Below are 27412 nucleotides of genomic sequence, written 5' to 3'. Positions count from 1 at the left end.
CTTCCTCCTCAGAATGGATCTTTCCTTTTTCTTCCTTCCTTCCCTCCTTCCTTCTTTTTCTTTCTTCCTTTCTTTTCCTTCCTTCCTATTTTTCTCCCCTCCCAGGCAGGATTTCTCTGTGTAGCCCTTGCTGTCCTGGAGCTCGCTCTGTAGATCTGGCTAGCCTGGAACTCAGAAATTCTCCTGACTTTGCCTCTCAAGTGCTGAGATTAAAGGCATGCACTATCACCATCTGGCTAGAATGGGTTTTCTTAAAGTACCAAGATCAGGTTTGTTAAAAATATGCTACCCTGACCATAAGGGTAGGGCTTCTCTTCTATCTGCATCCTCTACTGTTCAGTATCAATGGTCACAGTGCTGGAAGCGTTTCTCACAAGTATCATATTTGTAGTTTTTCACCAGTGTGGATTCTTTGATGGTTAATGAGATCAGAGCGCCTACTAAAGCTCTTGCCACATTGAACACATGGGTGTGGTTTCTCTCCAGTATGGATTCTCTGATGAAGGGTTAGAGCTGAGCACTGACTGAAAGTCTTCCCACACACATTACATTTATATGGTTTCTCTCCAGTGTGGATTCTCTGGTGTTTAGTAAGGTCTGAATTCTGACTGAAACGTCTGGTGCACTGTGTACATGCATATGGTTTTTCTCCCGTGTGGATTCTATGGTGAAGGATAAGGTCAGAACTCTGACTGAAGGCTTTGTCACAGCTGTCACAGTGGTAGGGCTTGTCACCAGAATGTATTCTCTGATGTTTAGTGAGATCTGAACTTTGACTAAAACTTTTATTGCACACATTACACGTGTATGGTTTTTCTCCAGTATGAATTCTTTGATGCTTTATGAGATCTGAACGACGACTAAAACTTTTAGAACAACCACTACAAGGATATGGTTTTTCTCCAGTGTGGATTCTCTGGTGGAGAATAAGGTTGGAACTCTGACTAAAAGTTTTACCACATTCATCACATTCATAGGGCTTCTCACCAGTATGGGTTCTATAATGTTTAATAAGATCTGACCTTCTACTAAACATTTTACTACACTGACTACATGGGTAAGGCTTCTCTCCAGTGTGAATTCGTTGATGATTAATAAGATCTGAAAGCCTACTGAAGGTTTTGATACACTGATTACATAGATAGGGTTTCTCTCCAGTATGAGTTCTTTGATGCAGAATAAGAACTGAGCTCTGATTAAAAGCCTTTCCACATTCATTGCATTTATACGGTTTCTCTCCAGTGTGAATCCTTCTGTGTTTAGTAAGGTCTGAATTCTGACTAAAACTTTTGTTACACTGACGACATGAATATGGCTTCTCCCCAGTATGGATTCTCTGGTGTAGAATAAGATCGGAGCTCTGACTGAAGGCTTTCCCACAAACGTCACACTTATATGGTTTTTCCCCAGTGTGGATTCTTTGATGTTTTATAAGATCAGAACTCTGACTGAAATGTTTGTTACACTGGTTACACATATAAGGCTTCTCTCCAGTGTGGATTCTCTGATGTTTAACCATGTCTGAGCGCTGGCTAAAACTTTTACTACAATGACTGCACTGATAGGGTTTTTCTCCTGTATGGATTCTCTGATGTATAATAAGATCTGAGCTCTGACTGAAGGCTTTCCCACATTCATCACATTTGTAAGGTTTTTCACCAGTGTGGATTCTTTGATGTTTAATAAGGTCTGAGCTCCGACTGAAACTTTTAATACACCAATTACAAGGGTAGGGTTTCTCTCCAGTATGAATCCTCTGATGCAGAACCAGGGCTGAGCTTATACGAAAGGCCTTCCCACACTCATCACATTCATAAGCTTTCTCCCAGTGAATTCTCTGGTGCCTAACAAGACCTGTATTCCAAGCAAAGCTTTGGCCACATTCATTACAGTTATATTGTCTTTGTTTTAAGAGGTTCTGGTCATTCAATTCATCCCCCAATTCCCAGAATTCTTTGCCTATGGAATTCTGGAGAGCATCCTCCTGGAGGCTGCCAGATTCTTCAGTCAGTGTTTCAACGTTTTCTGTCATCTCCTCCTCTGAAGCTGGCTCTCCAATCTTGATCTTAGTCTCACCATCTGGAACAGTAAACAAAATCCAAATGCAAAATGTGCTCCATGTTGTAAGAAAGTCCCAGATGACACAAATCAGTATTTATTTATAGACATTACAGTAAGAGGGGAGGATATGGTACAAGGTGGCCCTCGTGGTTAAGGTAATGGACTGCAAATGAGACAGGAGAGGCTTCCTAACATGGAGAAACACAGAAGAAAACCATGAAGAACCAACAAGTAATGGATCACACTTTTGTAGAAAGGATGTATCAGATACAAAGGTATGATTTTCACAGAAGACCTGGGAAAACTGAAGTTGATTCACTATTATAATAAAAGTGTGATTAGATTAGAGCTAACAATTTATTAATACACTTAAAGCAAACAGTATAAAAAGTGTAAGAAAGTGAAGTTAGTTGGGTTTTATCTAGCAATGCTCAGGAATTTAGGCTAAAAGCAAGACGCTAAAGGAAAATAATGAATGAGAAATAAAAATCCTTCAATTCCTTTACATCTGCCTTTAAGAAACAGTGAAAGAGGGCTGGAGAGACTGCTCAGCAGTTAAGAACACTCATTGTTCATCCAGAAGTCCTGAGTTCAATTCCCAGCAAACACATGGTGGCTCATAGCCATCTGTAATGAGATCTGGTGCCCTCTTCTGACCTGCAGGTGTATGTGCAGGCAGAACACTGTATACATAATAAAAGAAAAAAGAAAAAAAAAAGAGAAACAGTAAAACATTGTTATTACATGCAAATAAATGCACTGTATTCTAGACACCTTGTACAAAAAAGTCCCAAGCAGGATCAATTCTAGCACAGCATTCAGTTTAAAATGGAATTTTATATAACAACCTCTATCTATTGCAAAATAACTCTGATACTTTTTATTATCTTCTCCAGCTGGAACTACAGTTGTCATCACAAACAAGAGGGCCAGAGAAGTAAGATTGCCAAGTTGTGTCACCTTTCTCAACCTGCATGTATTAACGAGAGTAACAAGAAATCAATTTTCACACCAAGACAGGTTTCATTTTTTTAAGGTGTGTGCCAATACACTTAAAAATGTACATGTGTTTTGTTTGTGTGTTTATGCCATGTGTGTATAGGTGTCCTCCGAAGCCAGAAGAGGGTGCCAGATGTTCTGGAGCTGGTGTCCCACATGGGTGCTCTAGAACAGTGGTTCTCGGCCTTCCTAATGCTGAGACCTTTAATACAGTTCCTCATGTTGTGATGACCCCAACCATAAAATTATTTTATTGCCACATCATAACTAATTTTGTTACTGTTACGAATTGTCATGCAAATATCTGATATGCGACCCAAGGGGTCACAAGCCACAGGTTGAGAACTACTGCTTTAGGAGACCAGCGAGTCCTCTTAATCACTGAGCCATCTCTTCAGCCTCCAAAGACAGATGTAAAACATGAAGGGCATAATCATAAATATTTAGACTGAAGTTTGGTGCCATGTCAGTTTAGTCAAGTCCTCCCTCAGGGTCTACTCCCCAGCCACGAGTTTTTAACTGGGTCTCACAGGATCAGGCATGTATCTCCCCTGCCAAGCAGGCATCGAACCTAATCCACCAGTGGTTGTTTGCTGCTGTTGTACCAGTGGCCCCATCTTGCTTGGCAGTCAGCACTGTGGTCTGGAGGTTCACAGCAAAGTAAGGCCATGAGACCTCATCTCCAGGTTACACAGCGCCTCCAGGCACCATGGAAGCTAGCCCGTAGTAAGGATGCTTCCAGCTCATTTTCAACTTGCTTTCTGGCAACCAGAGGCATGATGCTTTTGGCAGTAGGATTTATTTTCTTATAGGATCTTAATTCTGGTGAGCAACCAAGAGGAATGGCGATAGTCTGTGTTGCTTGGGGAATCTCTGGGGTCTCCTTGGCCAAGTACTCATAAGAAGGTATTCCTCCCATACCTGGAATTGGAATTTTTGTTGATAAACAATGGCTTCTAGGAACAGCATTATCCAGACATCCAGGACATCTAACTATTTCAGGACATCTAGACTATCCCATCTAACTATTTTCTTTCGTTTTGGTCTTTAAGACATGGTTTCTCTGTTTAACAGCCCTGGATGTCCTGGAACGCACTTTGTAGACCAGGCTGGCCTCCAACTCTCTGCCTCCTGAGTACTAGGATTACAGGCGTGGACCATCTTGCCTGGCTACTAATTATTTTTTAACTTAGATATTTTGAAACCAGATTCTAGAGTACTGAGTTTCCCTATGACTTTGTCGTATAGCCTTCACACTGGTTAACCTGAGCTGCCAAACCCCTCATTTCCTGTACCCCTCCACCTCCATTCCTGCTTACTTTTTCAGTGTCCAATGTTTCCCCCTCTACTTTAATAAGTGCTACTCTCTGTGCAGAGGACGGCAATGAACGCAGAACTCAGGGCTGTTCAGGAGCTTAGAATGATAGTTCAGTTCTCAGTTGTAACCAGGACATTCACGCCACTCCCTTTAAAGCACAGAGAATACTGTGGAGGGAAAGAAGAGAGAGAATGAAGGAGCTAGCAGAGATGTGAAATTCTACTTTAGGGTATAACATAGCCGTGGCAAACATGATCTCAGGGTAGCTCTGGCTGCCTGTACTAGGTTTGCACAAGGTAGAGCCTGTTAGAAGCTAATTTCAGAGCAGGGAGAAGCTCACAGGACACCACTCGGCCTGCTGAACTACTGCTGACTGATGGAATCTGGGGAGGGACAGTCATTGCCTTCAGGTATGTGCCAGCAAGCCCACCAGGATCCAGTGAATGATCCAAACCTGTTGACACACAGACAATCCTGGCTAAAATCATACAAAGCAAACAAACAGGAATGAACATGGCAAAGGGACGTGTAGGGAGGAAGGAGATAACAGGGGTTGCATAAAGAGAAGGGTGGAGTAAGAAGAAACAGAATGCACTATATACATTATGAGACTGTTGAAGCACAAATTTAATCAGCAAATATTCATCAACAAAAATTTAAGGTCAACTCTGACTACTATAGCAGAAGCTTTAAACCTTTAAACCCCCAGAATGTCATACAGTGGCACACAGGTCCTTTCTATACCAGCACATGGAACTCTCTGTTTCCACATTTTACCCCAAAATTTGGAGGTGTGTAACTGAATGAGCAATACTATAACTTACTAATTAAGCTTCCAAGTTATGGAGAAGAGGCAGGAGGATCAAGAAAGATCATTTTTAGCTATTGTGTTTGAAAGGGTGAGTCATGCCTGGCTTGGGGCTAAGAGTGCACATATTAAATGACACTTTGTAGTGTTTTAGTAGTGGTTTTTAGCACACTAGGGACTGAACCAGGACTTTTCACCTCATAGGCAAGTGCTCTATCGTTGAGTTACACCCCAGATCTTCAGCTAACTTTCTTTCAAGTTACAGAGCATATTTTCCTCTTTTAAAGTATGGAATGTATTTACCCTCCCAAACATAACACATTGAATGATATGGAGAATAAATGAACAGTTCCTTAAGTAGAGCACAACTTATCAGTTCCATCAAGTTTGGACTCTGGAATGCAGTGAAGTTCTTCAGTCCCCTTTACCATTTGCTGACTTTCAACGTGCTTTTGAGTGAGTCAGTCCAGGTCCTTTCCACACACTGAAGTTGTCTTCCAAACCTTCATTGTGCCAACTAAAGATGCCCAGCCTACTGCAGCTCTAGGGCCTCACCAGGCTCCACCCTGGCACCTGAAGGCATAGATCTTCCCACACATACACTGGCAGAGTTATGTTGACAGAAAAAGGCTGTCCACGAACAGTAACCAATGGCACAAACGATTCAGTTTGGTTAATTAGAAGGCCCTCATTTGTCTTGTTCTCATTAAGAGCCCTTCAGGTGGCTGCTGGAGCTGTGGGTTCAAGACAAGCATGTTTAGAAGGGCCATCACTTCTACGTGTCAAGGGTTGAATTCTAAGAGTCACAGCAAACCAGCATTTGGACAGCTTGAGTTCACAGACCACAGCAAGCACAGTGATTGCCTAACCATCTCGTTCACACCACTGAACTCCTTAGCTCCCAAGTCCTTGGTATAAACTATGACCCCACTTGTCAGAGAAAACTCTTCAGAAGTAACTTCTCTGGAGCCTCTTTAGTAGGAATTCTCCTGATTCCTCAGTCAGCTTATCAGGACCCAATCTCCTCAGGGCTGAACTCTTCAAAGTGACCTCCAGAACCTGCCCTTTACCATCTGACCCTTCAGGACCACCGCAGCACTAACCTCCTCAGCACCGATACCTCGGAACTAACAACTCAAAAGGCCAAATTCTTCAAAGTGAACCCCAGCAGGAGTCTGCAGTGTGACCCCCAGCAGGAGTCTCCAGTGTGACCCCCAGCAGGACTCTGCAGTGTGACCCCCAGCAGGACTCTGCAGTGTGACCCCCAGCAGGAGTCTGCAGTGTGGCCCCAGCAGGACTCTCCAGTGTGACCTCCAGCAGGACTCTGCAGTGTGACCCCCAGCAGAAGTCTGCAGTGTGACCCCCAGCAGGACTCTGCAGTGTGACCCCCAGCAGGAGTCTGCAGTGTGACCCCAGCAGGACTCTGAAGTGTGACCCCCAGCAGGACTCTGAAGTGTGATACCAGCAGGAGTCTGCAGTGTGACCCCCTAGCAGGACTCTCCAGTGTGACCCCAGCAGGAGACTCTCCAGTGTGACCCCCAGCAGGAGTCTGCAGTGTGACCCCAGCAGGAGTCTGCAGTGTGACCCCCAGCAGGACTCTGCAGTGTGACCCCCAGCAGGAGTCTGCAGTGTGACCCCAGCAGGACTCTCCAGTGTGACCCCCAGCAGGACCTGCAGTGTGACCCCAGCAGGAGTCTGCAGTGTGACCCCCAGCAGGAATCTCCAGTGTGACCCCAGCAGGAATATCCAGTGTGACCCCAGCAGGAGTCTGCAGTGTGACCCCAGCAGGACTCTGCAGGGTGGCACCCCAGGAGAACTCTCTAGCAGTGGTCTCACCTCTTTGGGAACTTTTCAAAGCCTAGCTCTTAGCACTACATGCTTCAGCACCTGGATCCTCAGCAAGAACTGTCTAGGAATGACCTTCAATTCTGTACTGTTACGTATGTAAATCACCAGACCCTATGTTTACAGACATTAGGCTAATTAACCTCATCCAAGCAAAGCTGCCCAAATGCTAGCAATTCACCTGACTTCTACCCCTAGTGATCATAAATTTTCCCCCTTTTGTGCAGTACAGTATATGCCCAGGCAGGTGGGAACTTCCATATACTTGGGATGCATTACAATTACTGGTTGTTACAAGAGGTGAGTCTGAGGCTAACCATTCAGTTGGTGAGAGTTCCCCTACAGAACAGTTAGTGGACACACCTGGAGCACCACTGGAGTGTTCAGCACCTGCCGCCTCAGCACAGAACCCTCATCTAGCTATCTCCAGGCAACTGGAGGGTGCTAAGAACTATTTAAATGGGTTAGAAATCACTATTAGTGTCAGGGGCAAGTTCTTTACATTTATTTTCCTATGAACAAGACAAGATGTTGGCACCCATCCCCCCTGCTGTCCTGACTAACTTGAGTAAAAAGACTATTAGACCAACAGCTGGCTGGACTACCCTCATGCTAATCCTCGGCCATCTAGAACACCCCACGGACACCGGGAAAGTAACAGGGAGCTACAGCTGTTGTACAGCCTCACAGGGCTGTCTAAGGAAGTTTTGGCCAGAGTCTGTCTGTCTGTCTGTCTGTCTCTCTGCACAAGAGCACCAACTACATTAATGCCTCAATGTATTCTAAATGACTCTGCAACCACTTGCATCTAGGCCAGGAGGAGGGCACATTTGCCCTGGTGGTCTAGGAGAGATACTGCCATGCCTCATGCTAAAAAGCAAGGCTGAACCAGTAACTGAGTCTGCTGCTAAGACAAACGGTTGTGACTGGTCCAAACAAATAGCTACAATTGGTCCAACTAAAACAAAAATTGGCTTAAACTCGCCTCTTTAACTAAGCAAGCCTCCAGAGACATTTTTCTGCTACTCGAGTGATGTTGTAACATTAGGCTTTACTCATGTATCCTTTCCTGCTGGTGGCAGCCCGGGTTGCTCAAGGGCAAGGAAGCTGGCTTTCTGAAGCAGCTAGTACACAACTGTGGCCAGGGTGGATGCTGGGCAATGGAGTGGAGAGCAAGAGAGGACAGAGCGCTGGGGTGGAAAGACAACAGGCTGTAAGGAGAGTTTGAGAGAGTTACCATGTTGGGGCCCAGGTAGAACCAAAGGCCCTTTGAAACCCTGAGGATGGAAGAAGGGTGCTAGACTTTGTTCCCTGCCAGGGTCCTGATTGGCCAGACCAGCAATGGACCCATCCCAGGGTTCTGGGGGGTCCAAGGCCTGGGCCTGGGGCTTGACAGTTTCACCGTAAAGGGGTGGTCAAATGTTCTAGACACTGAGACGTGAAATGCCCTGCTTACAGTATCAGTATGTACCCTGCAGAGAGGAACTAGAGGTTCCCAGTAATTCTGCTGTCTGGTGAACTTTACTAATTTATTTTTTGCTCCCCCTTCTGAGGACCATGTAAGGAGCTATGACACTAATAAACGTGATGGCTTGGGTGATCAGCATTGCATCCCTCCTGACCCCAGTGTTTAAGTCTTCCTTTCTCATCCCTGGTCTCCCCATTTGGAGTCCCAGCATGAACCCAGGAAGAACCACTGGTCTAGTCCACTATCAGGTCTTCGGGGCCAAAGGTTTAAGAGGTGTAGGACCACCAGATGTGAAGGGCTAAATGTCCAAGGCCTGCACAAAAACTGTAATGGAAGCGGCTATCATTTGCTGCCTATTCCACTTGTCTACTGCCTGCTGTGCAGTGCTGCCGCACACTAAGGGGATAATGGCCATCAGAGAGCAGCACTTGATGACTTCCCCTTACCTACCGATGAGTTTTTCTGGGTTGTGCCAAAGGACCTCCAGCCAACTGGTAATTTGGAGAGCTGTCTTTGACTATTGTTCTAGTTTAGTTTCTGTTGCTAAAATATCTCACTAACAAGCTGCTTAGGAAAGAAAGTATTTAGTTTATTTCAAAATTCCAGATTTTAACACATCATTGTAGGAAAGTTACAGCAGCAGGAGCTTGAAGCAGCTTGACACACAGCATTATCTACAGTTCAGAGCAGGGAGATCTGAGTCGTGGACGGACAGCAGGCTACTTGCTTGTACTTAGCTTGATCTCTCCACTTTTATATAATTCAGGACCCTCTGCCTAGGGAATGATGCTGCCCACTGTGGATTGGATCCTCCCACATCTATTAACTTAATTCCAACAGTCATGCTCACAGGCCAACCCAATATACACAATCACACAACTGTAACTGAGACTCTTCTCAGTTAATGTAGGTTGTTTCAAGTGGACACCTAAAGCCAACCATCACAAATATGATTCCTGAATTTGGCCTGCCATCACCTTCCTACTGCTGACTCACTAACAGGCAAAAAGTAGAAAAATATTTATTGCTCAATTGACCATATACTTGGGTCAACATATGTATTAGTTATTCCTAATTAATTGCCTTGAATTGTTGAGCCTCTAACAACCTTTTCTAAAAGGGCATGTTTGTATCAGTATCTCATCTATGCCATTTGTGTTGATTATTTTTTTTTGTCAACTTGATACAAGCTATAGTCATTTGGGAAGAAGGAACCTAAATTGAGAAAAATGCTCCCATCAGATGGCCAGTACACACACACACAAAAAGAATCTGTGGGGCATTTTCTTGGCTAATGATTGATGTGTGAGGGCCTAGCCCAATGTGGAAGAGGTGCCACACCTGGGTGGGTGACCATGGGTGGAATAAGAAAGCAATCTGAACAAGCCATGGATAGCAAGTCAGTAAGCAGCATTCCTCTATGGTTCTGCTTCAGTTCCTGCCTCCAGATTCCTGCCTTGAGTTGCTGCTCTGATTTCTGTTCATGATAGATAGTATGCTGAAATAAATCCTTTCTGCTCCAAGCTGCTTTAGGTCATGGCGTTTATCAAGCAACACCCCACTCCTGGTACCAATTTCTGCAGTAGTTAGCTGTTGCTAGAATGCTGTGATAAAACACATATACACACAAAATGAATAAACAATGGATTTAAACTTATTTTGTAAATGATATATATGAGCAATATCAAAACATTACTTGCAATGGCTAGAGCATTGGAGCATTCATAGAACCACATTTAAGAAAAGATGTGATAATAGTTAAAAAAAACAAAGGCATTATAATAGAAAACTAGACACAGATGATGAAAAAATGTTTTAAAAAAATCAAAGAAAACAAAAAGCATGTATATTTGAATCTAAACATACCAACTGTTATATGTAAACTACTCCAATGAAAATAATTTTCCTTGAGAATATTAGTGTCCTTTTAAATTTAAGCTCAGTATTTTATACACAGAAAAATATACACATCTACTTATGTATGTACAGCTATATACAATTTAAAGAAATGAAACCAAACTTTCCATTTAGTTTAAGAAAAAAAAATTGCCAGAAATTTTCTTAGAATTTGCAACGTGCTTTCTGTTCCTGTCTCCCTCCAACCTCTTCCTCTACCTATTCTAGTAATGTGTATGCTGAACTTTGTGTTTATCCTGAGCTTTCATTGAGATATTTACCAAATGTCTGTATATTAAAGAAAATGTTGTTTGGTTTTCCATGTATAAGGAAATGAATTGTGTTCCTTTCTACCATCATTCATATGTTAAAGTCTTTAATTCTCAAAATGAAAAGGTATTTAGAAATGAGGCTCTTAACGAGGTCAAATAAGGCCATGGGGTAGGGTTCTAATCCAACAGAACTGATGTACAAAAGGAAGAGACACCAGGAATGAAGACACAGAAAAGGTGTGTGTGGGGAAGTCAGAGGATAAATTACAGAAGGTAGTTGGTTCTCTTCTTCTACCATATGGGTCCTGAGGTCCAAACTCAGGTTGGCAGCATAGGTGCTAAGTGTTTTTACCCTATGAGCCATCTCATGTTACCCTACAATGACTAAATAAATTGTAGGTTTGCTATTTGTGTTTTTGTTTGAGATATGCTGTAGCCCAGGTTAGCTTGCAACTCACGAAAAAATCCTCCTGTCTCAACTCTTGAGTGTTGAGAAGACAGATACTGGCTACTACATCTGGCTCTACACACCCATTCCTTATTATTTTTGTTTGTTTGAGACATAGTTCTATAATGTAGCCTTGGCTGGCCTTGAAATTACTTTGTAGATCAAGATAGCTTTGGACTCATGGTAGTCTACCTGCTTCTGGCTCACCAGTACTGGGATTACAGGTGTATGCTTCTATACTTAGCTAGGTTGCTACCTTTGAGTCAAACTTGACTTTCGTCCAAGGACAACTATGGCATTAGAGGTGATGGTAAAGATGCTACATGGGATATTTCTAAGAGAACTACAGTGCCATATATGCTTCTGCTGATAATAGTTTTCTAAGTGAAAAACAAATTCTGCATTACTATTTAATAGGCACCAGTGGAGACTTCTTGATCACAGAATACTAAATGGCTACACATTATACACTGCTTGTTACATACTAGATGGTTTTGAACTACTAAATCTAAAATTGAGCAAACCAGCATTCCACTGTAGAAGCAAATCCACAAGTAAATTCCACATACAAATGATTTCAGAACAGGTTTACAGACTGGCCTGAAAACTTTCTCTCATGTTCCAAGAACTCAGGGACGGTTTCAGATACTGGTGAAAGCAAATTCTCTCATAGGCAGAACTTTAGAAATAAAACTGCTGTCTACTACTTATGAAAGGAAATAGTCTAGTATATAAGCCTATATTGATTCATGGCTAATGACAAGTCACTTATCAAATACATGAAAAGAACAAAATTGGAATACTAGAAAGAAAAAAGGATTCCAGGAATGGGCAAAGTATGCAAATATATTTGCATTCTTTGTACATGTTTATCAAAGGGCATCCAGCAAAGAAGTTGTTTGTGGTGATATTTTGTTTATGCTCTAATGAATAAAGCTTGCCTGGAGATAAGAGTGTGGAGCTAGCCATGAGTTAACCATGGAAGCCAGGCAGTGGTGACACACACCTTTAATTTCAGTACTTGTGAACTCATGCCTTTGATCCTAGTACTCGCGAGGCACAGCCTTTAACCACAGCACTAGGGAGATGGAGACAGGAAGTGATATGGCTGGGTGGAGAGAGGAATATAAGGTGGGAAGAGACAGGAGCTCACCTTTTTTGGCTGAGGAATTGGCGAGGTAAGAGGTAGCTAAGGCTTGCTCCTTTGTCTCTCTGATCTTTCAGCATTTACCCTGATATCTGGCTCTAGGTTTTTATTATTAGGACCAATTAGAATTCGTGCTACATCTGGCTTTCAACTTTTGGGGCACAAATTCACAAAAAATCCACTATCACAGGATGGAGCTGTTTGCAGCCAGGGTCACTATCTCGCTTGCTAAGGTTTTCCTTTCTTTTCCTCAAGCCTCTGAGTGAGTTGGGATTTTTCTGTTGCAGTCTAACTGCAGCAAACCACAGGAGTTAGCCACTTTCGCATATTTCCCTGTGCAGAAGCCTGGATCTTTGGCTTCTTCTCTCCCAGTGGGTTGTGGACTCTCCCTGGACCCTTCCTCAGGCTGCTGCCACACTAGGTAGTTGCCTTGACAGCCACTTGGGCCTCTACTGTTCTAGGCAGAGCAGTCATCCTCACACTTCATCATTATATGAATTGTCATTGTTGGCAGATTTGGTGAGACTATTGGGAATTCTTAAAGGAAGGAATTAGTTAAAAGAGAGAGTTTTTCCCCACTTTAAAAAATGGGAAACACTACTACAATGAAGGGAGTTAGGTCTCTATATGATAATACATTGGACAGTTTGATATGGAGCAATTAAATGAGAGGATAATTAATTAGATGGGATTTATATAATGTCAGTTATAAATACTATCCATTTGTTCATTTTTGTTTTATCTTTAAAAAAGTTGGTTAATGTAAGTGCCAAGATGAAAGTTTTAGAAAAACTTACTAAAACAGATCATAGAGCTATTCAGACCCAGATAGAGGAATTTAAAGGAGAACCAATGTCAGCATTGCATTATAAGATTAGAGAGGAACAGCCTAAAATTTTCAAATAGCCAATGTTAATTTATCCAGCAACCCTGCAGGAACTGCCAAATAATAGATATTCCCAAGGCTGTGTAAGAGCTGAATGAACTCCTGTGCAAATGTTAGATTTGAGGAGATTCAAGGAAGTGATAGTCTCATATGACATGCATTCACCTTTTATGAAGCAGATGTTAAACTTGTGGTCAACTTGTAATAGAATCATCCCTCAAGACTGTAGAGACTTGGTTACAGCAATCATGGAGCCTCATCCTCAGTTACAGTGTAGGACCTGGTGGAAAGATGAGGCTAAGACCATCAAACAACAAAGTATGGCTAGAGGTGTTGAAATCTCCCAAGACCAACTTCTTGGAGAGGGAGATTATGTTAATGTATAAAGGTAATCTCTATATGATGACCATACCCTTGCTTTATGCTGTGAAGCAGCCTTGAATGTTTGAGACAGAAATGAAGTATTAGGAAAGAAAATTGAGTCATTTACTAAAGTTATACAGGGCCCAAAAGAAACCTTCACTGATTTTTTTTTTTTTTTTTTTACAGAGATTGACTTCATCAGTAAATAGAATGATACCAAATTTAAAAGCTAGACAAATAATAATCGATTCTCTGGCTTTTGAAAATGTTAATGCACAATGCAAAAGGGTAAGTAGGCCATTAAAGGCAAGATCAGCACCCTTAGAGAAATGGATCTGAGATACAATCTCATAACCAGGTTGATGCCTGGATAGGAGAGATGATTTCCAGAGGTTTGAAGAAAAATTGAAATGTCAGGTGTTTCAGTTGTGGTAAACAAGGTCACCTAAAAAGGAACTATAAACAGGTGTTCCTAGAAACAATGTTTTTTTCTAAGAATAATCCCAACAGAATGCCCCTCCCTTCTGGATTATGCAGAAGTTATGGCAAAGGCAAGCATTGGACTAATGAATGTAGAACAACAAGGAGCAGACAAGGTAACTCTTTGCCACCAGGAAACACCTTGGAGGTCCTCTTGCAGGACTCCCATGTCAAATTTGGTGCAATGATTGCCTATCATCATGGAGAAAACTTCTTCCCAGAGCAACTAAAGAACCTAATGCCTATTGTAAGAAACCATACTGCTGAGGATCATAGAACAGCTACAGAAGAGAGAACAAAAAATTCAGGAGAAACAATAAAGCGAATATTTTTGCAAACTTCTATAAATGAACAAAGACCAAAATTAAAAATACAAATAAATGACATTATCATTGAAGGTCTTATAGACACAGGGGCAGGTGCAATAATAATTGCACCAGAATCTTGACATCCAAGTTGGCCTCCTTTGGAGGTAAATGTTCAGCTGTTAGGGATTGGAACATTATCTCAGGAAAAGTAGCATAAGATGGGTTGACTGTATAGGGCCAGAAGGACAGAGAGGAAAATTAAAGCCATATGGGGCTAACACAGCAATGAATTTATAGGGACGTGATTTGTTACAGCAATGGAATACTCAGATTAACATTCCTCCAATCTCAGAAACAAAGCATAAATTAATGTATGTTTCTGGGAAAAATATTAGATGGTATTATAAAGAATAGACACCAACCATTCAGATTGTAAAAGAACAGGGCACAAGAGCTGCTGATTTTTCAAAGAAACCAACAGCTCTATCTTTAAAATGGTTAATAGACAAGCCTGTATGGGTTCAACAATGGTCTTTAACAACAGAGAAACTGCAGGTCTTAGAACAGCTGTTACAGGAGCAGCTAAATGCTCAGCATATTGAAGAATCAACCAGCCCTCGGAATTCCCCTGTATTTGATGTGAAAAAGAAATATGGAAAACAGAGAATGGTAACAGACCTAAGAGCTGTTAATAAGGTGATTCAGCCAATGGGCTCTCTACAATCTGGAATTCCTTTGCCTTCTCTGTTACCTAAAGGGGGCCTCTTACAGTTATTGATTTAAAAGACTGTTTCTTCACTATACCTTTACAAGAAAAAGACAGAGAAAAATTTGCCTTCATGGTGCCTACTTATAATAACTCTCAGTCTGTTAAAGAGATATCAATGAAAGGTTGTAGTGGGTAGCCATTCCAGCTTTGATCTGGAAGTTCTAACCCCCACTGAGGCATTGGTAACTGTCACACCTACAAGGTGGGGCTGAGACAGGAACCTGAAGATACAAGATCCAGATGGGCCAGCTCTCTTGGTTCCTGGATCCTGGATGCTGGAAGTAGACCAAGCAGAGTTCTCCAGAGAACACTGCCAGACTGTGCCACACCTTTCCCAGACCCTGTTACCTATTCCTTCATTTGTAAGTTACCCCACAAAATAAACCTCCCTTTTAACTACATGGAGTGGCCTTAATAATTTCACCAATAGAGGGTTTCCCACAGGGAATGTTAAATAGCCCCACTCCGTACCAATATTTTGTATGACAGCTATTGGAAATGATACATAAGCAATTTCCTCAATCTATAGTTTACTGGATGACATCTTACTAGCTGATTCAAATGCAGATACCTTAAAAAGAATGTTAGAAGAAGTAAAGAAAATTTTTCCTTGTTGGGGATTACAAATTGCTCCTGAAAAAAATACAAAGAGGAGATCCTATTAATTACTTAGGATATAAAATAGATCTAAAAAAATTAGACCCCCAAAAGGTGCAAATTAGGAGAGATCAATTGTGGACTCTTAATTACTTTCAAAGATTGCTAGGAGATATTGCCTATCTATGGCTCACTATTGGAGTAAAAAAATATAGAACTAAGTAATTTGTTTCGAACCTTAAAAGGTGACAAGGACTTAAATGGTCCAAGAGAATTATCACTGAAGCAGAGAGAGAAGTAGCTTTGGTGGAAAAAAAAATTACAGGATGCACATGTGGATCATTTGGATCCAGAGCTTGACTATATTCTGCTTTTGTTATACTCTACACATTCTTCTACAGGAATACTAATGCAGAGGGAAGATATTATCTTAGAATGGATCTTTTTACCACATAAACAGAATAAAAAATTTAAAACTTATGTGGAAAAGGTCTCTGAGTTGATTCTAAAAGGAAAATTGAGACTTTGTCAATTATCAGGGATAGACCTAGCAGAAAATGTGGTAGCTTTTACTAATGGTGACAAATTATGGAGAGAAAGTGAACCTTGGCAAAGATCTTGCAGTAATGTTTTGGGAGAGATTAACAAATATTCCCTAAGTGAGAGAATTAAATTTATCAAGAGAACTGACTAGATTCTTCCTCATATTGTACAGGGAACTCCAATTCTGGAGCCCCTACATTTTATACTGATCCAAAAAAATCAGGATAATCAGGTTATAAATCAGGAAATTTAAGTAAAGTGGTTCAGAGCACATGTTTCTGTCCAAAAGTCAGAATCATATGCTATTCTGATGGTATTAATGGATTTTACAGAACCTCTTAACATAGTTACTGACTCTCAGTAAGTAGAAAGAGTTGTTTTACACATTGAAACTGCTGAATTTATTCCTGATGAGTCAGAATTAACTTTGTTGTTTATTCAGTTACAAGATATAATCAGGAGTATAAATAATCCCATATATATAAAACACACATCCAATCCCATATGGGTCTGCCAGGCCATCTAGCACAAGACAATGATGAAACTGATCAACTGTTGATAGGAAATGTGCTCGAGGCCTCAGAATTTCATAAAAAAAAAATAATGTCAATAACAAGAGTTTGAAAATGGATTTTTTCATTACTTGGCAACAAGCCAATGGAATGATAAGGAAATGTTCTACTTATTCTTTATATAAACTCCACTACCTGCAGGAAGTAACCCGAAGGATACTCAAAGGAATGAAATCTGGTAGATGGATGTGTTTCATTTTTTAGAATTTGGAAGTTAAAATATGTACACCACACCATTGATATCTACTTAGGATTTCAATGAGAAACTGCTTTGAGTTCTGAAAAGGCTGATGCTGTAATCACACATTTTCTAGAAGTTATGGCCATCATGGGTATATCTGCACAAATTAAGACTGACAATGCCCCAGCATATGTCTCTAGTAAAATGAAACAGTTGTTTGCTTTTTACAATATAAAGCATATTGCAGGAATACCACACAATCCTACAGGGAAAGCAGCTATAGAAAGACCAAATCAAACTCTAAAGGATATGCTAAATAAAGAGAAAGGGGCAATAAAGATGCCCAGAAATAGACTGCATAATGCTTTATTATCTTTGAATTTTCTAAATGCTAATGAGAAATAAAGGACAGCTGCAGAGAGACATTGGATAATAGAAAAAAAAAACTATGGAATTAAATCAGCTTCTATACATTAAAGACATGGGGGTTGGGGATTTAGCTTAGTGGTAGTGCTCTTGTCTAGCAAGCACAAGGCCCTGGGTTCGGTCCTCAGCTCTGAAAAAAAAGACAAAATAACAATAAAGACATGTTGACCTCAGAATGAAAATAGGATATGTGTTACCTTGAGGAAAAGGTTTTGCTTTTGTTTCCACAGAGAAGAAAAGCTATGGATACCATCAAAATTTGTAAAGGTTTGATTTGAACAAGAGAGACCTTTTAATTAGAAGAGATGATAGTTTATCAGTGTGGCCATTCAATCTAAACTAACTTTAAGACTAACAAATGCATTTCATTTGATCAGATTTAACTTGCTAAAAGGAACCTCCCCCAAATTAGGGTTGGAGTAAGGTTTTGTTTTGTCTTTTCAGGAGAATGAAGGCATCCAGCTAAGGAATCTGAAGATCACTGGACAAATGAGACATCTGAAGAAAAAGTCCAAATCATATAGAAAAAAATGTCCCAAGAAAAAGAGTAAATTGGCCTATTGGTATATCACATTTCCAAAAGGATAAAATTTCATAAATCTTCCCAAATGTTTGTTTCTGCTGTTCTCTACAGACACATAATACAAATGGGCTTTATGTAGTCCCAGTTCAATTGAAAATTAAAGCTGGCTTTGGAGTTGGAGCATGGCTCTCTCCTCTATACCCAAGCATGTTTGTTAAAAGAAAATCTAAAATCTCTGTATCATGTTAGAAGAGCCACCTGATATGGGACAAAAGAAAAATAAAAATTAAGGGACTATTTTTATTGCCACTAATCTCATAATCCTTCAGTTTTATTTTGACTCTACAAAGCTTTTCTTAAGGTATAAATATTATCTCAATTTATAAGATTAATATATGTATATGTTTTAAACTTTTTGCAATGATGTTAATGGTGATATAGAGTACTAACTAATTTTAGAAAAAAGGCTTCATCTAGTTTCCTGTACATGATTTCAGGTTTGAGTCTCTATCAGGTAACTAGGAATTAAGTTTTTGTACTCTGGATGTACATAACAAATATTGTTCCTTTAAGCTCTTTGAGATCTGCTGCATATGACACTTAAAATGTTTAAGTTTTCTTCAGTGAACCATGACCATGCCTAACAGCGACCTTTGAAGTCTCCAAAGGATGATGGGACACTACAATGATGATTCCACATGGACTGTGATAATGCTACTAAGGGGAAAAACATCACCCAGAGATCAGCTTTGGGATACAAACTATTCAGGACAATATTGAGGTGGCAATCTGAGATGATCCAGCTTCACAGACTACTCTAGCCAGGACTTAAGACAAGCCCATTACACAGAGACTCGACAACAAATGATACAGCTACCTCTCCTAAGACTTGACAATTAATCCATTTTTTTTTCTTTTCAGGATTCCCTAAAGATGCCATTGCTCCCAGATAGCAGGAAGTAAATTTAAGAACATTCCCAAGAGGTGGGGTGGGTATATTTCCATTGTTCAGTGGGATATGGATATCTGTCATTGTTTAGGGTGGTTGGTTACAAGTTGTTATTGGCAATGGTTAAAAAAAAACTGCACAAAGGAGATTAGATTCAGGGTTCTTGTTTTGAAAGAAAAGAAAGGGGATATAGAAATGATAGGATAAAGGGTAGATTATTATATCTACTTTTAAAAAGCAACTATTTGTTTTAAATATTTTACATTAATATGGATCTCTATATGTTGATACAAAGTAGAGATTATTTTTGTTAGAACATACTGTACATACATTTGTAATCTTGTTCAAGGTATTGTACCTATACATCTATTTAACAATGTAATGCAAATTGCTAGTCCTTGAAAGTTATTATTACAAACTATTTAGAATAATAAAGAAATGCAGGTTAGTAGCTGGTTACCTATTACAATCAAATGGGTAGTCATTTTAGGTATGTTTTCAAGGTCAAACAGATGTAGACAGGTAGTCTTTAAACACTTCAGAGATCTACAGAATATGGCATTTAAGATATTTTAATTACATAGGTTCTTTTTTTTTTTTTTTTAATAACAATGAGACATGTCTGCTCCTGGCAGCACCAATCTACTTCAGAGATGATGGGCATCAAAGAAACTCCACCTGGAGTTTACTTTCTGTGTGGCAAAAGTTCACCACTGGGCAAGAAAGTGCCCTTGCCTCAACTGCTGACAGTATGTTGTTCAAATTGGACAAACAGGACACAAAAGAAAGTGACTGCCAAACTTTGCCAAGACAAGGTAGGTCAGCCTTTCAGAACATCCTGCTTCAAAGAAAAGTCTGTCAGATATGCTAGGCTTGTAGGCTCACGATAGATGACCCAACATTGCAGAGGAATCTTGGGTGACTGTCCAGCCATCTAGCTATTTCTGTCATTTCTCACATTTTTTGAAGTCTCTTGCTTGCACTTCTGGCTTACTCAGGTAATATTATTTCCTTCTCGGTCTCTGATGGAGTTGAAGACTTTATAGTTATAGTTTTCCTTGTTACCAGATTCAGAAAAGAAATTAACTAAAGAGGTGAAAAGTGTATAAAGTTGAGAGACATTAAAAGATAGTTTTGGTAATGCAAGTTAGAATAAAAAGTGAATTAGGTATGACCTTTTGGACTCATCAAGACAGAATAGATATGAAGTATTTTCTCTGAATTTGTCAATTGTTAATGGACTAGACATTGATTTATTTATTGCGTGTATATATTGTATATTGTACTAATTGTATATAGTTTTTTTATATTAGTTATAATCTTTATTTTAGACAAAAAAAAAGGGAAATGTGATATTTTGTTTGTGCTCTAACAAATAAAGTTTGCCTGGTGATCAAAGTGTGGAGCTAGTCACTAGTTAACCATAGAAGCCAGGCAGTGGTGGCACACACCTTTAATCCCAGCACTTAGGATCTCATGCCTTTGGTCCCAGTACTCAGGAGGCACAGGCCTTTAATCCGAGCACTAGGGAGGTGGAGACAGGAAGTGATATGGCTGTGCAGACAGAGGACTGTAAGACAGGAACTCAGTTTCTCTCAGGCTGAGGAGTAGGTGAGGTAAGAGGTAGCTGTGGCTTGTTCCTTTGTCTCTCTGATCTTTCAACCTTTACTCTGATATCTGGCTCCAGGTTTTTATTATTAAGACCAATTAGAATTCCTGGTACAGCCACTCAATTAGAAAACAAGAACACCCACAGCACAGTCACTATTCCAGTGATGGCATGGTTGATTCATGTACAGAATTGTCACAGCGGCAAGGATGAAGGCTATATATAGTTACAAACATGGATCTCCTCTCTCAAAGGTAGACATGACTATTGTCAATTTTCTGCTTCTTAGATAGGGGTCAGTATGTGCTGGAGGAAGATTCATTGCATGGGACCAGTTTTGTCATGAAGATTGCAGAAATTTGTTTTCAAAGGATTAAATTCATAGTGTAGACACAAATTTGTACTTTTTTATGGAAATTCTGTTTGTTTCCATGCTATCCTATATAATACTACTTCCAAAAAGTAATAGTATAGGAAAGAAAGTATAGCAGTGAGCTCACATACTTGTAGCTCATGGATCTTATGTATGTTCCATCACCCAGAAGAATGCAGACTTGGCATTACGATGGAATGCTCTAAAGGCTAAATTAGGGGAGCTGTCAATTTTTAATGGCCAAAATACATACATAGTTATAGGAACCAAGAGTGGAGGAGCTGTTTTAGTTATTGTTACTATTGCTATGATGAAACACCATGACCAAAAGCAAGTCAGAGAAGAAAAGGTTTATTTGGCTTACAGATCCAGAGATATAGTTCACTGAGGGAAACTATTGCAGGAACTCATACAGGGCAGGAACCTGGAGGGGGAGCTGATGCTGAAGTCATGGAGGAATGCTGCTAACTGGCTTGCTTATCATGGCTGGCTCAGCCTGCTTTCTTATAGCAGCCAGGACTACCAGCCCAGAAGTGGCACACACAATGAGCTGGGCCTTCGTCCATCAATCACTAATTAAGAAAATGCCCTATAGGCTTGCCTACAGCCCAGTCTTATGGAGGCATTTTCTCAATTAAGGTTCCCTCCTCTCAGATGACTTTAGTGTGACAAGTTAACACAAACCTAGTCAGCACAGGAGCTATGAGAATGCTTCTTTCTATATATGGTGTGTGTGTGTGTGTGTGTGTGTGTGTGTGTGTGTGTGTGTGTGTGTGTGTGTGTGTGTCCATGTCCTCAGGTCATCAGGCTTGGCAGTAAATACCTGCTGAGCCATCATCTCACTGTCCCCCATTATATACTTAACAATCCATTTAGGCTATTTTTCTTCCTATCCCCAATTCTATGCCTTGGTAAGTTTGAAGTTATAGCACTCAATGGAGAGATGCTTCTACTGTGGAACAAGGTCATGATTGCTGGTAAATTTGCCTCTTGGCCATTTTAGGCTCTTCATACTATAGAACTTGTGGTCAGAATGAATGGTCCCAATTCCAAGGAATAAGTTGCTACTGTATGCCATGAGCAAGAACTCTGGGGTACCTCTTCTCTGAAGTCTAATTTTAGGGCCAAACAAAGGTACTCTGAAGAGCCTGTAGGATAATGTCCTGCCAAAGACTTAAATAATGTAAGAAATAGAGTTTATATTATAAACTAAAGAACTCTGAGCTGTAGGATTTAAGGTTACAGCTATGCATTAACCTAATTGTAAAGGTTGATAACATGGGAAATCCAAGGCAAGTAAAGTTAGTTGTTATATTATTCTCTTAAAGACAGGTTAAACAGGTTGAATACACAGTAGGGTAGCAGTCTTAAGTGACCTCAAGGTGTGAGGTCACTTAGCTCTGGCTGTGAGGTCCAGCAAAAGTACCAGTCTCTTAGAATGTAAGAGATATTTTAGTGATATTGCATCACCACATGTAGGGGATTACCTTAATTAATCAGTATATAGAAAGAAGAAAGTGCGTTGAAGGCCAGCATTCACCCTTCTCCACTTCTTGGCTGCACGCACAATGTGACCAAATGCCTTAAGTTCCTGATGCGGTGAGTTTTCCACGATGGTGGACTGTAATCCTGAGATGTGAGCCAGAACAAATCTTTTTTCCCTTTAGTTGCATTTGTCAGGGGAAATGGGAAAAATTAACTAATGTATTCTATACTTTACAAACGGACTTCAACTTGTCTTAGCTAGGGTTACTTCTGCTTTGATGAAATGCCATAACCAAAGCAACTCGGGGGAACAAAGGGTTTATTTCACTCACAGCTCCATATAACAGTTCATCATCAAAAGCAGTGAGGGCAGGAACTCAAGCAGGGCAGGAACTCAAGCAGGGCAGGAACTCAAGCAGGGCAGGAACCTGGAGGCGGGAGCTGATGCAGAGGCTGTGGGGGAGGTGAAGTGCTGCTTATGGGCTGGCTCCACTCCACTGCTGCTGCTGTTCTTGGTGGTCATCCAAATGGTACTGGGGTCTTCTGCTGCAGCTGGGCTGCACTTTCACCAATAGCCTCTCAGGCTTTCTTTGTGGAGTGAAGCCTCAACTTCTTTGCATGACTCCTTGGTCCTGGGTTTTCAACTGCCTTTGCAGCTACACCTTCACCAATGGCCTCTCCTGACCTCTAACAGTGCCAAGTCTCAGCTGCTCTCCATGACTCCTTCATGCCTTCAAAACCAGTAGTACCACCTGGGTGATGCTTACACTTCCAAGTTTGGCTACCAGCACAGGGTACAACTTCGGCTGCTTCTGGAACACAGCTTCTGTGTGCTGACCCCAAGGAAACACTTCCCAGAAGACTTCATCTCAATGATGCTGGTCTTTTCTTAATCGCTGCTAATTTCTTAGCTCCAGCGAACCAGCATCACTTGTCCCAGTATAACAAAGGTTTCTATAGTAGTTTGAATTTAATTGGCCCCCATAAACTCATAGGGTGTGGCACTATTGGGGGTGTGGCTTTGTTGGAGTGGGTATAGCCTTGCTAGAGGAATTATGTCACTGTGTGTGTGTGTGTGTGTGTGTGTGTGTGTGTGTGTGTGTGTGTGTGTGTAGGTGGGGAGCTTTGGGGTTTCCTATGTCAAGATACCGCCCAGTGTTGGAGACCAGTTCCTGCTGCCTTCCCATCAACACGTAGCACTCTCGGCTCCAGCACTATGTTTGCCCGCATGCTCGCTCTGGAGACCAGGTTGGCCTCGAACTCACAGAGATCCACCTGCTTCTGTCTCTCAAGTGCTGGGATTAAAGGCGTGCACCACCACCAACCGATTCCATGGCTGACTCTTCAGCTCCAGCTGCTCAGAACGACAGAATCTTAATTCAAAAAAGCAAATGACTATGATAGAGTCTTTAAACTTCCCTCTGAAACTTCACAAGCCACGGCTCCATCTTCTGCATTGCCCTCAACATTCTTATCTTCCAGTGTGGTATTGTGTTCCCCGAAATTGTGCAGGCTAATAAACTTATCTGGGGTCAGAGAACAGGATGGCCACAATATTAAACATGAGGATAGGCAGCGGTAGCACATGCCTTTAATCCCAGCATTCCAGAGACAGAAATCCCTGTGGATCTCTGTGAGCTCAAGGCCACATTGGATACAGTCAAGCATGGTGACACACGCCTTTAATCCCAGGGAGTGACAGCAGAAAGTAGAAAGGTATATAAGTCACGAAGACCAGAAACTAGAAGCATTTGGCTGGTTAAGCATTCAGGCTTTCTAGCAGCAGTTCAGCTGAGATTCATGTGGATGAGGACTCAGAAGCTTCCAGTCTGAAGAAACAAGACCAGCTGAGGAACTGGCAAGGTGAGGAAGCTGTGGCTTGTTCTGTCTCTCTGATCTTCCAGCATTCACCCCAATAACTGGCCTCAGGTTTTGTTTTTTGTTTTTGTTTTTTGTTTTTTGTTTTTGAGACAGGGTCTCTCTGTGTAGCTTTGTGCCTTTCCTGGAACTCACTTGGTAGACCAGGCTGGCCTCGAACTCACAGAGATCCGCCTGCCTCTGCCTTCCGAGCGCTGGGATTAAAGGTGTGTGCCACCACCGCCCGGCCAGGTTTGTTTTTATTAATAAGACCATTTAAGATTCGTGTTACATTCCAAGCTCCCACAGAAGAGCTCACCAAGCACTGAACACTGAATGGCTTGTCTTTCACAAAGTTCCAAAGTCCTTACACAATCCTTCCTGAAACATGGTGAAGTCTGTCACAGCAATACCCCACTATCCTGAACACAAGTACCCTGCATGGATGGACAGTTTCCCCAAGAAGACATGGGTTAGTAAATGAAAATCTTAGTGCCAGTCATGGGATACCCTCCTGTGAGTTATTATCAGGTCCCCCAAAACAACACAGGCCATTACCATTGCCTCTGGCTGCCCACCAGAACTCCAAACGGTAAGACTCTATTAGACATAACACATTCTGGTTGCAGGACATAGAGAAAACAAGCTGGAACTAACCTTAAATTTTTCTCCTTGCAGGCTAGATTTCATAATGCTTGAAAGTGCTATGCAGGCCATTGGGAGAGAAAATCCATCAATGGTATTACCCAGCTGCAAACACTGCATGCTATAATACTGAGTGTGGTGGCTTGGATAAGAATGGCCCCTATAGGCACACAGGTTTGAATGCTTGGTCCTCAGTTGATGGTATTATTTGGGAAGGATTAGGAGGTGTGCCTTTGTTGGAGAAGGTGTGTCATTGGAGGTGGAGGGCTTCAAGGTTTTAAAAGCCCACACCATTCCCAGTTAGCTCTCTCTGCCTTGTGGTTATGTCTCAAGATGTAAGCTCTATGATACTGCTCCAACATCATACCTGCCTGCCTGCTGCCGTTGATGGTCATGGACATTAACTTTCTGAAACTGTAAGTAAGCCTCCAATAAACTCTTCTCTATATTGCTTTGTCCATGATAACTTAGCACAGAGATAGAAAATTAAGACCCTGATCAGCCAGGCAAGATGTGCTCACACGTACAATAATGGCACAAAGATCATGGGAGGAGTTTTAGTCAATGTTCTATTGCTATGAAGAGACACTGTGACCATGTGACTCTTATAAAAGAAGGCATTGAATTGGGGCTGGTTTACAGTTTCAGAGGGTGAGTCCACTATCATCATGGTGGGTAGCATGGTGGCATGCAGGCAGACATGGAGCTAGAGAAGTAGCTTAGAGTTCTATACCTGGATTTTCAGGCAGCAGGAGGAGAAAGACACTGGGCTTTTCAAACCTCAAAGTCTACCCCTAGTGACACACTTCCTCCAACAAGGCCACACCTCCTGATCCTTCTCAAGCAGTGCCACTCCCTAATGACTAAGCATTCAAATATATGAGCCTATGGGGGCCATTCTTATTTAAACCACCACAGGGAGTAACAACTGCTTTTGGATTGGATTTCAGCCTGATTCACAGGAGATAATTCATGCCCATCACTGTAAATCTGGTTAAAAGTCATAGGCCCTAGTGGAGAACCCACTAGTGATGTCTTGCTAAATGGACACATTGTCAAACAGCCTTCTAAACATTTATGTTTATACACATAGGTTAGTGCTGCCCCTCAACCTTGGCCAGAGAAGCTTCTTTCTGCAGTTAATGCAGAGACTATTAGCTGGTCAAAGTACTGAGCATAAGTGATGACTGAGTACTAAGTCCTAAATGGAACATCTATTGTAACCTGCCTACTCCCTAGGCTCAGGGAGCACCCCAGAAGAGAGGGCCAAAAGGCTGAATGAGCTAAAAGATGGGGAGAGATTCTGGAAACTGCTGTCTTTTAGACACTACATTGTACTCTTTGCAGCTATGATTATCAACACAAGTTCAAGCCAATAAGATATATCAACATTCCTACAGGCAGCTTACAGAGAGAGAGAGAGAGAGACAGAGAGAGAGAGAGAGAGAGACAGAGAGAGAGACAGAGAGAGACAGAGAGAGAGACAGAGAGACAGAGATGACATGAAGTGGGAAGCATGTCTGGGTAACTGGTAAAGGGAGTTGGGGGGTGAATGTGATCAAAATGCACTGTTTATATGTATGAAATTGTCAAAAAATTAATAAAAGATCATCTTTTTAAAAAGAAGAGACAACTGAATAAAAATTGGATTGCTAGAATTCAAAACAAAGCCATGTGACTTTGCGTGGTGCACCGAGACATGGTATTGCTTACCAGAGAGGGTATAGGTGATGGAGAGCACTGGTGTCACAGAAGAAACATGCAGTGCACTGCTCCTCACCTGATAGAAGCTGATGCTCCTGAGAGTCACAACTGAACTGGATCTCCACGGGGCACAACTGAACACCTCAGGAAACAACTGGAGAATTACCATTTCTTCTGTAAGATCCTCTTGTCCACATAATGGTCTGAAGCCTGCAGGCAACGTGGTAGCCTCGAGTTCAAATGGGAATCACTGTGCAGAGGAGAGATGTCCTTCCTGAGACTAGGGCTCCTAGATACGAAGAAAAAAAAGGTGAAGGAGAAAAATCTTATTTAGCTTCCCTGTGCTTTTCCTCTTGGTGAAAGCTTCCTTTCCTATCGTCCAGGAAGTGGGAATTAACCCTCTCCCCTTACAAGATGAGAGGTGTTCAAACAAGACTGGAGATTAATAATACTAAACTAGAGGTGTAACTGGAACGGTAATGCGGGGGGGGGGGGGGGGGGTTTAGTATTTGCACTAGAAATTACGATTATGTTATTCTCTGTCTTCCTCACGTCTAACACTCACAAGTCAGGTATCTCTTTTCCAGCTCCGCAGGCTGATTACTGGGGGTCACCCACTTCGTGATTCCACTAGCACCCCAACATTTCGGACGTTCACGCAGTTGAATCGAAGGCCCAGTGAGCACAGGCTAGCTGTCCACAGAACACTAAGCCATGAACCCACTCGCTGTCCGTGGCCAAGAAGCCACCCTGACTCTCCAGCGCTGGAGAAACTGCCTGTCAAACATCACCACCCACAATCCCCCCCACCTTCCGGAAGCTCCCTCGGCCGCTCTAGGAATCTGGGAGGATCACAGCTCCATGGTGCATCATCAAGCAT

At 41.5% G+C, this 27412-nt stretch overlaps 1 protein-coding gene across 1 annotated transcript; it reads right to left on the bottom strand.

The window, feature by feature from the left end:
* Positions 1-182: 182 nt before the first annotated feature.
* LOC118594946 (zinc finger protein 271) lies at positions 183-27412 on the bottom strand. The gene is made up of 4 exons (XM_036205198.1): positions 27343-27412; positions 27151-27225; positions 26609-26674; positions 183-2079 (listed from the first exon to the last, which is right to left on the bottom strand). The coding sequence occupies exons 1-4, from the start codon at positions 27410-27412 to the stop codon at positions 380-382; spliced, it is 1911 nt and encodes a 636-aa protein (XP_036061091.1). The 3' UTR covers positions 183-379.

Source organism: Onychomys torridus, chromosome 13 (genome assembly GCF_903995425.1).
Source record: "Onychomys torridus chromosome 13, mOncTor1.1, whole genome shotgun sequence".
NCBI classification, from domain to species: Eukaryota; Metazoa; Chordata; class Mammalia; order Rodentia; family Cricetidae; genus Onychomys; species Onychomys torridus.
This window is presented reverse-complemented; position numbering and strand designations above follow the sequence as displayed.